Source organism: Choloepus didactylus, chromosome 4 (assembly GCF_015220235.1).
Source record: "Choloepus didactylus isolate mChoDid1 chromosome 4, mChoDid1.pri, whole genome shotgun sequence".
Classification (NCBI taxonomy): Eukaryota; Metazoa; Chordata; class Mammalia; order Pilosa; family Megalonychidae; genus Choloepus; species Choloepus didactylus.
In genome coordinates, this window is record NC_051310.1 from 93302966 (window position 1) to 93320487 (window position 17522).

The following is a 17522-nucleotide window of genomic DNA, read 5'->3' on the forward strand; positions in this document are numbered from 1 at the left end:
AATATCTAGGAATAAATTTAACCAAGGATGTAAGGGACTTGTATACAGAAAACTACAAATCATGGCTAAAAGAAATCAAAGACAACCTAAATAAACTGGAAGGCCATTTCATGTTCATGGACTGTAAGACTAAATATTGTTAAGATGTCAATCCTACCCAAAGCAATTTACAGATTCAACACAACCCCAATCAAAATTACAACAACCTTCTTTGCAGAAATGGAAAAGCCAGTCATCAAATTTATACGGAAGGGTAAGGAGCCTGAATATCTAAAGACATCTTGAAAAAACAAAGAACGAAGTTGGAGGGCTCACACTTCCTGATCTTAAAACTTATTGCAAAGCCACAGTAACCAAAACTGCATGGTTCTGGCAAAGGACAGACATATAAAACAAATGTAATCAAATTGAGAGCTCAGAAACCAACCATCATATTTATGGTCAACTGATTTTTGGCAAGGGGACAAAGACCATTCAATTGGGAAAGAATAGTCTGTTCAACAAATAGTGCTGGGAAAACTGGATCTCCATTTGCAAAAAAAAAAAAAAAAAAACCAGAAAAGAAAAAAAAGGAGAACCTCTACTTCTCACCTTATACAAAAATCACTCAAAATGTCAAAGACCTAATTACTAATTATAAGAGCCAGAACTACCAAACTCCTAGAAGAAAACATAGGGAAGCATTGTCAGGACCTTGCATGTTAGGCAATGGTTTCACATACTTTACACCCAAAGCAACAAAAGAACAAACAGATAAATGGGACCTCATTAAAATAAAATTTTTTCTACCTCAAAGTACTTTATCATGAAAGCAAAGCAACCACCTACATAATAGGAGAGAAATATTTGGAAATTACATATCTGATAAAGGTTTAATACCTAGAATATATAAAGAAACCCTTGAATTTAACAACAAAAAGACAAACAACCAAATTTAAAAGTGGGCAAAAGACTCTCTCTCTAGCTAAGCCAACTTGGCAGGTGAAATCACTGCCCTCTCCACTACGTGAGATCAGACACCCAGAGGAGTGAATCTCCCTGGCAATGTGGAAATATGACTCCCGGGGAGGAATGTAGACCTGGCATCGTGGGATGGAGAACATCTTCTTGACCAAAAGGAAGAAAGGAAATGAAATAAGCTTCAGTGGCAGAGAGATTCCAAAAGGAGCCGAGAGGTCACTCTGGTGGGCACTCTTACGCACACTTTAGACAACCCTTTTCAGGTTCTAAAGAATTGGGGTAGCTGGTGGTGGATACCTGAAACTATCAAACTACAGCCCAGAACCCATGAATCTCGAAGACAACTGTATAAAAATGTAGCTTATGAGGGGTGACAATGGGATTGGGAAAGCCATAAGGACCACACTCCACTTTGTCTAGTTTATGGATGGATGAGTAGAAAAATGAGGGAAGGAAGACAAAGGCACCCAGTGTTCTTTTTTACTTTAATTGCTCTTTTTCACTTTAATTATTATTCTTGTTATTTGTGTGTGGTAATGAAGGTGTCAGGGACTGATTTTGGTGATGAATGCCCAACTATGTAATGGTACTGTGAACAATTGAATGTACCGTTTTGTATGACTGCATGGTATGTGAATATATCTCAATAAAATGAATATTTAAAAAAAAAAAAAAGTGGGCAAAAGACTTGAATGGCATCTTTCCAAAGAAGATATTCAAATGGCCAGAAAGAACAGGAAAAGATGCTCAACATCATTAGCCATCAGCAAAATGCAAATCAAAACCACAATGAGATACCATTTCACACCCATTAGAATGGCTGCTATTTAAAAAACGGAAAACAGCAAGTGTTGGAGAGGATGTGGAGAAAAAGGAATACTCACTCATTGCTGGTGGCAATGTAAAATGGTGCAGCCACTGTAGAAGACAGTTTGATGGTTCCTGAGAAAGCTAAGTATAGAACTACCAAATGACTTGGTAATCCCACTCCTAGGTATATTCCCAAAAGAATGGAAAGCAGGGACTCAAACAGATATTTGCACATTGATGTTCACAGAAGCATCATTCACAATTGCCAAAAGATGGAAGCTGCCCAAGTGTCCATCAACCAATGAATGGATAAACAAAATATGGTATATATATACAATGGAATATTGTTCAGCTGTAAAAAGGAATAAAGTTGTGGTATGTGCTGCTACATGGATCAAGCTTGAAAACATGTTGCATGAAATAAGTTAGACACTAAGGGACAAATATTGTTATGTGTCCACTTATATGAAATAGCCAGAATATGCAAACAAATATACACAGAAAATATAGTACCAGTTACTAGGATGAGAGGGGAGGACAGGTATGGGGAATTAAATAGTGGGTGTTGGGTTTGGTTGGTGTGATGGGAAAGTCCTGGTAATGGAGGTTATGAAAGTAGCACAACAGTGTGAATGTGATAAATCCCACTGACTGGTACACTTGGGAGGAATTGAGATGGGAAATTTTATGTTGTATATATGTTTCTAACTGTTAAAAAGAGAGAGAGACAAATGAGACAATGACAATTAAATGCAACACATGATTCCAGGCTGGACCTAATAATGGAGAAGAAAATTCCCAGAAGGACATCCTAGGGACATGAAGAAAGTGAAATATAGCCTATAAGCTTTATATCAATGTTAAATTTCCTGTGTTCATCAACTATGTTTAAGGGGAGTTACATAAGTGAATATCCTTGTTATTAGGGAATATAAATAGAAGTATTATATATTCAAGAGCATATATACATAATCTATTCTTACACGTTTAGAAAGTAGACAAATAGGTATATGGATGGATAGACAGCGTGAAGTGGCAAATGTTAAAAGTTAATGGATCTGGGTATCTGGGTGAGGGTTATATTGGGGTTCTCTGTATGGGTTTTGTATTCTTTCTGCAACTGTCCTGTAAATTTGAAATTGTTTCATAATACAAAGTTAAAAACCACAAGGAGAGCTAGGGAGAGAAAGATGGCGGCATACAGAGGAGTAGACGCTAGTTAGTCCCCCTGGAACAACTAATAAACAACCAGGAACAACTAGTAAATAATCTGGAATAACTGTGGAGGGACAAACATGACTGTCCACTCATCATATACCAACCTGAATTGGGAGGAATGCCCGAGACCACAGCATAAGTAAGTAAAAATTGCAGACCCAAGCCAGGAGCCCCCTCCCCCCACAGCTCAAACTGCAAAGCCTCGTGGTGCTAGACAGCAGCACTCTCCCAGCAAGCAAATATACCTCAGCTGAGCTCCAACTGGGGTTTTAATTAACAAACGTGGACTGCTCAATACAAGCTACGAATCCCCAACAAGCAGACAGAGGCTTTTGGGGACAGCTGACCTTGGAGAGCCAGAGGACCTCTATGGGAGGGTGGGGGAGCCCATAGGAACACATGCTGTCTCTGGCCGATGGGTGAAAGCAAGGATGGCCACGAACTGGCCCCGAAGGAGGGATTTCTGTCCCTTTTTCGGCTCAGTGGTGAAAGCCTCAGCCATTTTCAGTTTCCAGTGCACTGAACCAGACAAGGGTGGAGACAGCACAAGCAGAGAGACTATTCAAATGCTAATGACCTCTCCCTAGGGAGTGTATCTTCCCTAAGAGGAAAAGGGTGGGGCCCAGCTGTACTATCTGCCTTCCATTAAGAACCAGACCCCAGAGCCTAGGGGGGAAAAGCCACAGGCCACACCTCCTTATACCAGTCTGGAACTACAGGCTGACAGATGCCACCTGCTGGGCAGAAACACAGTGACCTGAGGCCTCACAGTGTGCATCAATCTTCTAAGACACACCCTCAGGAAGACATGATCCTATTGCCTCCTTCTGAGACCTGAGCCTGTTCTGGTCTGGGAAAACCTGATTGGGTAACCAAGGAAATCAGATGCCTAGACAACAGAAAACTACAACCTACACTAAGAAGAATGAAGTTATGGCCCAGTCAAAGGGCCATACTTCAACTGAGATACAGGAATTGAAACAACTAATGCTAAATCAATTCGAAAAGTTAGGGAAGATATGGCAAAAGAGATGAAGCATATAATGAAAACACTGGGCATACATAAGGTAGAAATCGAAAGTTCGAAAAAACAACTGGCAGAATCTATGGAAATGAAAGGCACCAACACAAGAGATGAAAGACACAATGGAGACAAAGAACAGCAGATCTCAAGAAGCAGAAGAAAACACTCAGGAACTGGAGAACAAGACAACTGAAAGCTTACATACAAAAGGACAGAGAAAAGAATGGGAAAATACGAGCAACGTCTCTGGGAATTAAATGACAACATGAAACGCAGAAATGTATGTGTCATGGGTGTCCCAGAAGAAGAGAAGGGAAAAGGGGCAGAAGCAATGATAGAGGAAATAATCAATGAAATTTTCCTATCTGTGCCAGTTTGAATGCATTATGTCCCCCAAAATGCCATTATCTTTGATGGAATCTTGGGTGGGCAGACATTTTAGTGTTGATTAGATTGTAATTCTTTTGAGTGTTTCCATGGAGATGTGACCCACCCAACTGTAGGTGATAACTCTGATTAGATAATTTCCATAGAGGCATGGCCCCACTCATTCAGCATGGGCCTTGATTAGTTCACTGGAGCCCTATAAAAGTTCAGACAGAAGGAGTGAGCTTGCTACAGCCAAGAGGGACATTCTGAAGAATAAACAGGAGCTTAGAGAGGAAGGTCCTGGAAGAAAGCCATTTTGAAACCAGAACTCTGGAACAGATGCCAGCCACATGCCTTCCCAGCTAACAGAGGTTTTCCAGAAGCCATTGGCCATCCTCCATGAAGGTACCCAATTGCTGATGACTTACCTTGGACACTTTATGGCCTTAAGACTGTAACTTTGTAACCAAATATCCCCCCCTTTATAAAAGTTGACCCATTTCTGGTATTTTGTATCCCAGCAGCATTAGCAAACCAGAATACCATCTTTTATGAAAGACATAAAATTATAGATCCAAGAAGCGTAGCATACCCCAAATGGAATAGATCTGAATAGGCCTATGCCAAGACACTTAATAATCAGATTATCAAATGTCAAAGATAAAGAGACAATCCTGAAAGCAGCAAGAGAAAAGCGATCCATCACATACAAAGGAAGCTTGATAAGACTATGTGAGGATTTCTCAATAGAAACCATGGAGGCAAGAAGGAAGTGGCGTGATATATTTAAGACACTGAAAGAGAAAAACCACCAACCAAGAACCCTATATCCGGCAAAACTGTCCTTCAAATATGAGGGAGAGCTTAAAAGATTCTCTGACAGACAATGACAGAGTTTGTAAACAAGATACCTGTTCTACAGGAAACACTAAAGGAAACACTGCAGACAGAAATGAAAAGACAGGAGTGAGAGGTTTGGAACACAATTTTGGGAGATAATAGCACAGCAATGTAAGTATACTGAACAAAGATGACTGAGTATGGTTGAAAGAGGAAGGTCAGGAGCATGTGGGACACCAGAAAGGAAAAGGAAAGATAAAGACTGGGACTGCGCAACTCAGTGAAACCTAGGGTGCTCAATGATTGTGATAAATGGTACAAATATGTTTTTACATGAGGTAGAACAAATGAATGTCAACATTGCAATGTGTTAAAAATAAGGTGGGATTGGGGGGGAAATACAGTCAATGCAAACTAGAGACTATAATTAACAAACATTGTATTGCACTTCCTTTAATATAAAAAGGCAATATACCAAAGCTAAATGAATACTGGTGGTGGTGGGGGGTGCTGCATAGCGGAAGGGTATGGGACTCCTGGCATTGGTGATGTTGTCTGACTCTTTATTCTACTTTAGTTTAATGTCACCTTTCCTTTTATTGCTTCCTAGCTGTCATGTTTTGTTTTTTCTCTTTTTTCTTTTTGTCTCTCTACCTTCTTTGACTCTTCCTCCTCCTTTGTGGAAGAAATGGAGATGTCCTTATATAGATAGTGGTGATGGTGCTGAATACATAAATATGTTACTATACTGGGAACCATCAATTGTTTACGTAGGACAGAATGTATGGTGTGTGATCAAAACCATCCTAAAAAAAATGGTTGATAAAGAAAGCTTGAGGGTCTATTGAGTGAAATAAGACAGATACAGAAAGACAAATATTGCAGGGTCTCAATGATATGAACTAATTATAATATGTAAACTCACAGACATGAAATGTAAGTTACCAGGATATAGAACGAGGCTAAAGAATGGGGAGCGGTTGCTTATTATGAGCAGAATGTTCAACTAGGGTGAACTTAAACATTTGGAAACGGACAGAGGTGATTGTAGCACATTGTGCAAATGACTAACAGTACTGAATGGTGTTTGAATGTGGTGGAAAGGGGAAGCTCAAAGTCATGTATGTCATCAGAAGAAAAGTTGGAGGTTAAAAGATGGGAATGTATAAAACAGTGAATCTTGTGGCGGACAATGATCGTGATTAACTGTATAAATATTAGAAATCTCTCATGAACTAGAACAAATGTATGATACTATAACTAGAAGTTAACAACAGAGAGGCATAGAGGAAAAAAATACAAACCTATTGCAAACTATATACTACAGTTAGTAGTATTTTAACATTCTTTTATCAACAGTAACAAATGTACTATACCAAAACTATGACTCATTAATGGAAGGGGTTGGTTAGGAGCATGGGAGGATTTGAGTTTTCTTTTTTTTGTGTGTCTTTATGTCTTTTCTGGAGTAATGAAAATGTTCTAAAAATTGAAAAAAAAATTAATTGTGGTGATGGATGCACAGATGGTACCATGGGCAACTGATTGTACACTTTGGATCTTTGGATAATTGTATGATATGTGAACAATCGCAATAAAACAAATATATCGAAACAAAACAAAAACCCATAAGGAAACACTGAGGAAATTCCAGATTAAAGAATACTAGAGACATATGATAACTGAATGTAATGCAGGATTCAGGATTTTCTTTTACTATAAAAGACATCATTAGAACATCCGGAGAATTCTGAACAGTCTGTAGGTTAAATAATAGTAATGTAGGTTAAATAATAGTAATGTATCAATTTAAATTTTCTGATTTTTCTAATTGTACTGACGTTATATAAGAAAATTTTATTGTTAGGAAATATACACTGAACTATTTAGGAGTAAAGTGGCATCTCATAGAAAATAGAAAAAAAAAAAAGTATCTTAAAGATCTCATGGTGGGGAAAAATGTCTCAAAAATCTCCATCCCTCTCTTTCTCTCTCTCATACACACATACACACACACAAAAAAATTAACCATAAAGGAAAGTACTGATTAAGTTGACTATATTAAAATGGCAGAAAATATTTGGAATACATAACAAAGGGCCTGTATCTAAAATAAAGAAGACAAATCATTAAGAAAAATATAGAAAATTTAAAAAGGTCAAAAAAGTGGAACAACTACTTCATAACAAGAAAAACTCCATATGGCAAACTAACAAATGAAGAGCTTCTCAACCTCTTTAGAATTTAGGGACATGTAAATTAAAACCACATGCACCTTGTATTTGTAAAGCAGTAAACCCCAGTTATCTAGTAAAGTTAACTATCTCTCTTCACCCACCAATTCTACTCTGATATACTGGAGAGGAACTTGTCGCGTGTGCACAAGACTGCTCATGGCAGTATTTATGTGCAATGACAAAAAATTAGAAACAATAAAAATGAGCATCAATGAAATATTAAATGGAGGTATGTTTATACAATGGAGTACCATACAACAATAGAAATGAATGAACTATAGCACACAATATGGACAGATCTTACAAGGTCTGGTGAAAGAAATGAAAGAGAGAATGATTCTATTTACCTAAAGTTCAAAAGAAAACACACTAACCTATATTGTATGAGAATTCACACAAGGGATAATTCCCGAGGCTGGCTGCTGAGACGGTGGCTCGGGTGGGACCGTCCCAGGGTGAGGATGGAGCAGTTGTCTGGGCCACTCTCACGGACACTGAACAGAGTAGCTTTCACTCCTTTCTGAGCCAGGAGCTGCCCAGCAGCCTGGATCACATAAGAGAAAGCGCTAGAGGTTTATGATTTGATTTGAACTATCTGAGACCCAGAGAAGCCTGATACTTTAGAACTGGAAGTGGTAATGGAAAGCTGCATAGAAGTTCAAGAGGTAAATGAAGAAGTCTATCTGGTTATTTTGGATTCATGCCAACAGTACATCGTTAATGTTTGGCAACTCTTATTGGGCTGTGCTAAGAATAAAACTTCAATGGCGTTTACCGCTTAAATGTAATTTGGAAATCTACCTTTCTGAAGGAACCCGCTCAACAGAAGAGAAAATTAGCAAGCAGACAAATGACAAACAGTAAGTGGCAGCTGCAATGGAGGACCCCAACATATGGGAAATCGTAGAACAGTGTATCCTTGAAACTGATTAATAGTTGTTTTAAGAGATACTGAACTATAAATGTTTGATATATGGGTTTAATGTCTTTTTAAAATGTAAGACTCCTGTTTAGTAACTAGACAATTTGTAACTTCAAGCATTTGTTGAAGGGTAATTTTCAAGGTAGATTTAATTATTAGCAGTACCTAATTTGTTCAATGTACAACATTCTCAGGATTTGTAACAATTAAGTGCTCAAAGGAATATTTTCTAGTTATCATGTGTAAGATGAGTTGCTAATTTTTCTGACACCCATTCTGATACAGCTACTTTTCCTGTCAAATATCTCCTGTGCCCAAATGTATCCAATTTAAATCATTACTTTGTAAAATATAAACAAAACAGAAAATTCTTGTTAGGGGAAAAAAAAGAATTCATACAGGAGGCGGGGCAAGATGGCAGACTGGTGAGCTGTATGTTTTAGTTACTCCTCCAGGAAAGTAGGTAGAAAGCCAGGAACTGCGTGGACTGGACACCACAGAGCAATCTGTCTTTGGGCATACTTCATACAACACTCATGAAAATGTTGAACTGCTGAGATCAGCGAAATCTGTAAGTTTTTGCGGCCAGGGGACCCGCGCCCCTCCCTGCCAGGCTCAGTCCCGTGGGAGGAGGGGCTGTCAGCTCCGGGAAGGAGAAGGGAGAACTGCAGTGGTAGCCCTTCTCGGAAACTCATTCTACTGATTCAAACTCCAACCATAGATAGACTGAGACCAGACACCAGAGAATCTGAGAGCTGCCAGCCCAGCAGAGAGGAGACAGGCATAGAAAAAAAAAAATAACACGAAAAACTCCAAAATAAAAGCAGAGGATTTTTGGAGTTCTGGTGAACACAGAAAGGGGAAGGGCGGAGCTCAGGCCTTGAGGCGCATATGCAAATCCCGAAGAAAAGCTGATCTCTCTGCCCTGTGGACCTTTCCTTAATGGCCCTGGTTGCTTTGTCTCTTAGCATTTCAATAACCCATTAGATCTCTGAGGAGGGCCCTTTTTTTTTTTTTTTTTTTTTTTTAATCCTTTTTTCTTTTTCTAAAACAATTACTCTAAGAAGCCCAATACAGAAAGTTTCAAAGAATTGCAATTTGGGCACGTCAAGTCAAGAGCAGAACTAAGAGAGCTCTGAGACAAAAGGCAATAATCCAGTGGCTGAGAAAATTCACTAAACACCACAACTTCCCAAGAAAAGGGGGGTGTCCGCTCACAGCCACCATCCTGGTGGACAGGAAACACTCCTGCCCATCGCCAGCCCCATAGCCCAGAGCTGCCCCAGACAACCCAGTGTGACGGAAGTGCTTCAAATAACAGGCACACACCACAAAACTGGGCGTGGATATTAGCCCTCCCTGCAACCTCAGCTGATTGTCCCAAAGCTGGGAAGGTGGAACAGTGTGAATTAACAAAGCCCCATTCAGCCATCATTTCAGCAGACTGGGAGCCTCCCTACACAGCCCAGCAGCCCAGAACCGCCCTGGGGGGACGGCACTCACCTGTGACATAGCAGAGTCATCCCTCAACAGAGGACCCGGGGTGCACGGCCTGGAAGAGGGGCCCACTTGCAAGTCTCAGGAGCCATACGCCAATACCAAACACTTGTGGGTCAGTGGCAGAGACAAACTGTGGCAGGACTGAACTGAAGGATTAGACTATTGCAGCAGCTTTAAAACTCTAGGATCATCAGGGAGATTTGATTGTTAGGGCCACCCCCCTCCCCGACTGCCCAGAAACACGCCCCACATACAGGGCAGGCAACACCAACTACACACGCAAGCTTGGTACACCAATTGGGCCCCACAAGACTCACTCCCCCACTAACCAAAAAAAAGGGTAAGCAGGGGAGAACTGGCTTGTGGAGAACAGGTGGCTCGTGGACGCCACCTGCTGGTTAGTTAGAGAAAGTGTACTCCACAAAGCTGTAGATCTGATAAATTACAGATAAGGACTTCAATAGGTCTACAAACCCTAAAAGAACCCTATCAAGTTCAGCAAATGCCACGAGGCCAAAAACAACAGAAAATTATAAAGCATATGAAAAAACCAGACGATATGGATAACCCAAGCCCAAGCACCCAAATCAAAAGACTAGAAGAGACACAGCACCTAGAGCAGCTACTCAAAGAACTAAAGATGAACAATGAGACCATAGTACAGGATATGAAGGAAATCAAGAAGACTCTAGAAGAGCATAAAGAAGACATTGCAAGACTAAATAAAAAAATGGATGACCTTATGGAAATTAAAGAAACTGTTGACCAAATTAAAAAGATTCTGGACACTCATAGTACAAGACCAGAGGAAGTTGAACAACGAATCAGTGACCTGGAAGATGACAGAATGGAAAATGAAAGCATAAAAGAAAGAATGGGGAAAAAAATTGAAAAAATCGAAATGGACCTCAGGGATATGATAGATAATATGAAACGTCCAAATATAAGACTCATTGGTGTCCCAGAAGGGGAAGAAAAGGGTAAGGTCTAGGAAGAGTATTCAAAGAAATTGTTGGGGAAAACTTCCCAAATCTTGTAAACAACATAAATACACAAATCATAAATGCTCAGCGAACTCCAAATAGAATAAATCCAAATAAACCCACTCCGAGACATATACTGATCACACTGTCAAACACAGAAGAGAAGGAGCAAGTTCTGAAAGCAGCAAGAGAAAAGCAATTCACCACATACAAAGGAAACAGCATAAGACTAAGTAGTGACTACTCAGCAGCCACCATGGAGGCGAGAAGGCAGTGGCACGATATATTTAAAATTCTGAGTGAGAAAAATTTCCAGCCAAGAATACTTTATCCAGCAAAGCTCTCCTTCAAATTGGAGGGAGAGCTTAAATTTTTCACAGACAAACAAATGCTGAGAGAATTTGCTAACAAGAGACCTGCCCTACTGGAGATACTAAAGGAAGCCCTACAGACAGAAAAACAAAGAAAGGACAGAGAGACTTGGAGAAAGGTTCAGTACTAAAGAGATTCGGTATGGGTACAATAAAGGATATTAATAGACAGAGGGGAAAAATATGACAAACATAAACCAAAGGATAAGATGGCTGATTCAAGAAATGCCTTCACGGTTATAACGTTGAATGTAAATGGATTAAACTCCCCAATTAAAAGATATAGATTCGCAGAATGGATCAAAAAAAATGAACCATTAATATGCTGCATACAAGAGACTCATCTTAGACACAGGGACACAAAGAAACTGAAAGTGAAAGGATGGAAAAAAATATTTCATGCAAGCTACAGCCAAAAGAAAGCAGGTGTAGCAATATTAATCTCAGATAAAATAGACTTCAAATGCAGGGATGTTTTGAGAGACAAAGAAGGCCACTACATACTAATAAAAGGGGCAATTCAGCAAGAAGAAATAACAATCGTAAATGTCTATGCACCCAATCAAGGTGCCACAAAATACATGAGAGAAACACTGGCAAAACTAAAGGAAGCAATTGATGTTTCCACAATAATTGTGGGAGACTTCAACACATCACTCTCTCCTATAGATAGATCAACCAGACAGAAGACCAATAAGGAAACTGAAAACCTAAACAATCTGATAAATGAATTAGATTTAACAGACATATACAGGACATTACATCCCAAATCACCAGGATACACATACTTTTCTAGTGCTCATGGAACTTTCTCCAGAATAGATCATATGCTGGGACATAAAACAAGCCTCAATAAATTTAAAAAGATTGAAATTATTCAAAGCACATTCTCTGACCACAATGGAATACAATTAGAAGTCAATAACCATCAGAGACTTAGAAAATTCACAAATACCTGGAGGTTAAACAATACACTCCTAAACAATCAGTGGGTTAAAGAAGAAATAGCAAGAGAAATTGCTAAATATATAGAGACGAATGAAAATGAGAACACAACATACCAAAACCTATGGGATGCAGCAAAAGCAGTGCTAAGGGGGAAATTTATAGCACTAAACGCATATATTAAAAAGGAAGAAAGAGCCAAAATCAAAGAACTAATGGATCAACTGAAGAAGCTAGAAAATGAACAGCAAACCAATCCTAAACCAAGTACAAGAAAAGAAATAACAAGGATTAAAGCAGAAATAAATGACAGAGAGAACAAAAAAACAATAGAGAGGATAAATATCACCAAAAGTTGGTTCTTTGAGAAGATCAACAAGATTGACAAGCCCCTAGCTAGACTGACAAAATCAAAAAGAGAGAAGACCCATATAAACAAAATAATGAATGAAAAAGGTGACATAACTGCAGATCCTGAAGAAATTAAAAAAATTATAAGAGGATATTATGAACAACTGTATGGCAACAAACTGGAGAATGTAGAGGAAATGGACAATTTCCTGGAAACATATGAACAACCTAGACTGACCAGAGAAGAAATAGAAGACCTCAACCAACCCATCACAAGCAAAGTGATCCAATCAGTCATCAAAAATCTTCCCACAAATAAATGCCCAGGGCCAGATGGCTTCACAGGGGAATTCTACCAAACTTTCCAGAAAGAACTGACACCAATCTTACTCAAACTCTTTCAAAACATTGAAGAAAATGGAACACTACCTAACTCATTTTATGAAGCTAACATCAATCTAATACCAAAACCAGGCAAAGATGCTACAAAAAAGGAAAACTACCGGCCAATCTCCCTAATGAATATAGATGCAAAAATCCTCAACAAAATACTTGCAAATCGAATCCAAAGACACATTAAAAAAATCATACACCATGACCAAGTGGGGTTCATTCCAGGCATGCAAGGATGGTTCAACATAAGAAAAACAATTAATGTATTACAACACATTAAAAACTCGAAAGGGAAAAATCAATTGATCATCTCAATAGATGCTGAAAAAGCATTTGACAAAATCCAACATCCCTTTTTGATAAAAACACTTCAAAAGGTAGGAATTGAAGGAAACTTCCTCAACATGATAAAGAGCATATATGAAAAACCCACAGCCAGCATAGTACTCAATGGTGAGAGACTGAAAGCCTTCCCTCTAAGATCAGGAACAAGACAAGAATGCCCGCTGTCACCACTGTTATTCAGCGTTGTGCTGGAAGTGCTGGCCAGGGCAATCCGGCAAGACAAAGAAATAAAAGGCATCCAAATTGGAAAAGAAGAAGTAAAACTGTCATTGTTTGCAGATGATATGATCTTATATCTAGAAAACCCTGAGAAATTGACGATACAGCTACTAGAGCTAATAAACAAATTTAGCAAAGTAGCGGGATACAAGATTAATGCACATAAGTCAGTAATGTTTCTATATGCTAGAAATGAACAAACTGAAGAGACACTCAAGAAAAAGATACCATTGTCAATAGCAACTAAAAAAATCAAGTACCTAGGAATAAACTTAACCAAAGATGTAAAAGACCTATACAAAGAAAACTACATAACTCTACTAAAAGAAATAGAAGGGGACCTTAAAAGATGGAAAAATATTCCATGTTCATGGATAGGAAGGCTAAATGTCATTAAGATGTCAATTCTTCCCAAACTCATCTACAGATTCAATGCAATCCCAATCAAAATTCCAACAACCTACTTTGCAGACTTGGAAAAGCTAGTTATCAAATTTATTTGGAAAGGGAAGATGCCTCGAATTGCTAAAGACACTCTAAAAAAGAAAAACGAAGTGGGAGGACTTACACTCCCTGACTTTGAAGCTTATTATAAAGCCACAGTTGCCAAAACAGCATGGTACTGGCACAAAGATAGACATATAGATCAATGGAATCGAACTGAGAATTCAGAGATAGACCCTCAGATCTATGGCCGACTGATCTTTGATAAGGCCCCCAAAGTCACTGAACTGAGCCATAATGGTCTTTTCAACAAATGGGGCTGGGAGAGTTGGATATCCATATCCAAAAGAATGAAAGAGGACCCCTACCTCACCCCCTACACAAAAATTAACTCAAAATGGACCAAAGATCTCAATATAAAAGAAAGTACCATAAAACTCCTAGAAGATAATGTAGGAAAACATCTTCAAGACCTTGTATTAGGCGGCCACTTCCTAGACTTACACCCAAAGCACAAGCAACAAAAGAGAAAATAGATAAATGGGAACTCCTCAAGCTTAGAAGTTTCTGCACCTCAAAGGAATTTCTCAAAAAGGTAAAGAGGCAGCCAACTCAATGGGAAAAAATTTTTGGAAACCATGTATCTGACAAAAGACTGATATCTTGCATATACAAAGAAATCCTACAACTCAATGACAATAGTACAGACAGCCCAATTATAAAATGGGCAAAAGATATGAAAAGACAGTTCTCTGAAGAGGAAATACAAATAGCCAAGAAACACATGAAAAAATGTTCAGCTTCACTAGCTATTAGAGAGATGCAAATTAAGACCACAATGAGATACCATCTAACACCGGTTAGAATGGCTGCCATGAAACAAACAGGAAACTACAAATGCTGGAGGGGATGTGGAGAAATTGGAACTCTTATTCATTGTTGGTGGGACTGTATAATGGTTCAGCCACTCTGGAAGTCAGTCTGGCAGTTCCTTAGAAAACTAGATATAGAGCTACCATTCGATCCAGCGATTGCACTTCTCGGTATATACCCGGAAGATCGGAAAGCAGTGACACGAACAGATATCTGCACGCCAATGTTCATAGCAGCATTATTCACAATTGCCAAGAGATGGAAACAACCCAAATGTCCTTCAACAGATGAGTGGATAAATAAAATGTGGTATATACACACGATGGAATACTACGCGGCAGTAAGAAGGAACGATCTCGTGAAACATATGACAACATGGATGAACCTTGAAGACATAATGCTGAGCGAAATAAGCCAGGCACAAAAAGAGAGATATTATATGCTACCACTAATGTGAACTTTGAAAAATGTAAAACAAATGGTTTATAATGTAGAATGTAGGGGAACTAGCAATAGAGAGCAATTAAGGAAGGAGGAACAATAATCCAAGAAGAACAGATAAGCTAACGTTCTGGGGATGCCCAGAAATGACTATGGTCTGTTAATTTCTGATGGATATAGTAGGAACAAGTTCACAGAAATGTTGCTATATTATGTAACTTTCTTGGGGTAAAGTAGGAACATGTTGGAAGTTAAGCAGTTATCTTAGGTTAGTTGTCTTTTTCTTACCCCCTTGTTATGGTCTCTTTGAAATGTTCCTTTATTGTATGTTTGTTTTCTTTTTAACTTTTTTTTTCATACAGTTGATTTAAAAAAGAAGGGAAAGTTAAAAAAAAAAAAAAAAAGAAAAGAAAAACAAGGAAAAAAAAAAAAGATGTAGTGCCCCCTTGAGGAGCCTGTGGAGAATGCAGGGGTATTCGCCTACCCCACCTCCATGGTTGCTAATATGACCACAGACATAGGGGACTGGTGGTTTGATGGGTTGAGCCCTCTACCATAAGTTTTACCCTTGGGAAGATGGTTGCTGCAAAGGAGAGGCTAGGCCTCCCTATATTTGTGCCTAAGAGTCTCCTCCTGAATGCCTCTTTGTTGCTCAGATGTGGCCCTCTCTCTCTGGCTAAGCCAACTTGAAAGGTGAAATCACTGCCCTCCCCCCTACGTGGGATCAGACACCCAGGGGAGTGAATCTCCCTGGCAACGTGGAATATGACTCCCGAGGAGGAATGTAGACCCGGCATCGTGGGACGGAGAACATCTTCTTGACCAAAAGGGGGATGTGAAAGGAAATGAAATAAGCTTCAGTGGCAGAGAGATTCCTAAACGAGCCGAGAGATCACTCTGGTGGGCACTCTTACGCACACTTTAGACAACCCTTTTTAGGTTCTAAAGAATTGGGGTAGCTGGTGGTGGATACCTGAAACTATCAAACTACAACCCAGAACCCATGAATCTCGAAGACAGTTGTATAAAAATGTAGCTTATGAGGGGTGACAATGGGATTGGGAAAGCCATAAGGACCAAACTCCACTTTGTCTAGTTTATGGATGGATGTGTAGAAAAGTAGGGGAAGGAAACAAACAAAGGTACCCAGTGTTCTTTTTTACTTCAATTGCTCTTTTTCACTCTAATTATTATTCTTGTTATTTTTGTGTGTGTGCTAATGAAGGTGTCAGGGATTGATTTAGGTGATGAATGTACAACTATGTAATGGTACTGTAAACAATCGAAAGTACAATTTGTTTTGTATGACTGCATGGTATGTGAATATCTCAATAAAATGATGATAAAAAAAAAAAAAGAATTCATACAAGGATAGTAAAATTGTAAATGAAAAAGAAGTCAATGATGAAAGATGATAACCTCCAGGGGCTCCCTATCTCAGCTGCACAAGAATCACCTACTGCTGTCGAGGTCCCACCCCCAAGGGCTCTGCTTTGATTGTGTCTGGGTTGCTGGCCTTGGGCACATCCCTAAGCTCTCCAGGTATTTCTAACGTGCAAAGTTGAGGATGCTGCCCTGACCTGAGGTGAAGGGAGAGGGCTGTGATAGGGAGGGACACTGAGGTGCTGGCAACACTTTCTCCTTGGCCCAAGAGAATTTCAGCGGTGTTCACTTACAATTATTTAATATGCTGTACATTTATTTTATATACTTTTCTACATATTTTATAATTAAAAAGAAATAGATATACATACAGTTCACTCAAACTTATTCTCGGGTTAACTGAGGTTTAGCCATCCTGATACAGAAAGAGGTTTGATCAGCTCTTCCGTCTCTCGACGGTATACACGTAGGTGTTCCAGGGGCCACAGGTCACAGCCTCTACTGGGAGTTGCTTATCTCTGAAGAATTCCACGCGACAGGGGTGATCCAAGCTGGTAGTGTCCTTGTGGCCAAGCTGTCCGTATTTACCTAAAGTGAAACGAGCCCCCTTCACCACCCTTTCCACTGCACTGACGCTATGGTGCTCCCCTGCCACCCTGCTGGAGTCTGCTCTGTGACTCCAGGAGCCCCACGGCCAGAGCTTCAGGTCGGGCAAGCCCAGGGGTCCCCAAGAGGCCAGCGGCCACCAGCCCCTCCATGCTCAGAGCACGGATTTCCATTTTACCTTTTTTCTCTACCCAGTGCCAGGTACCCCCCCCCCCCAAATAAGATGTTTTAAAAATGCTGGCTAAAATACTCCCGTAAGGCAAACAGTTTTTCAGAAAAGTAGAAAGA

At 39.5% G+C, this 17522-nt stretch overlaps 1 protein-coding gene and 1 pseudogene across 6 annotated transcripts in view; one reads left to right on the forward strand and one right to left on the reverse strand.

The window, feature by feature from the left end:
* The window catches only part of RCCD1 (RCC1 domain containing 1), an 80559-nt gene that overhangs the window by 57179 nt on the left and 5858 nt on the right, over window positions 1-17522 (reverse strand). For 3 of the 6 annotated variants that reach the window (XM_037833076.1, XM_037833077.1, XM_037833078.1), the window contains exon 8: window positions 16656-17216. In XM_037833076.1, coding sequence (XP_037689004.1) covers window positions 17065-17216 — 152 coding nt within the window. In that variant the 3' untranslated portion in view covers window positions 16656-17064. Of the gene's footprint in view, window positions 1-16650; window positions 17217-17522 lie in introns of those variants that run through there. The other 3 variants (XR_005216363.1, XM_037833079.1, XM_037833080.1) reach the window with 3 other exon arrangements.
* LOC119531633 lies at window positions 7920-8391 on the forward strand (annotated as a pseudogene).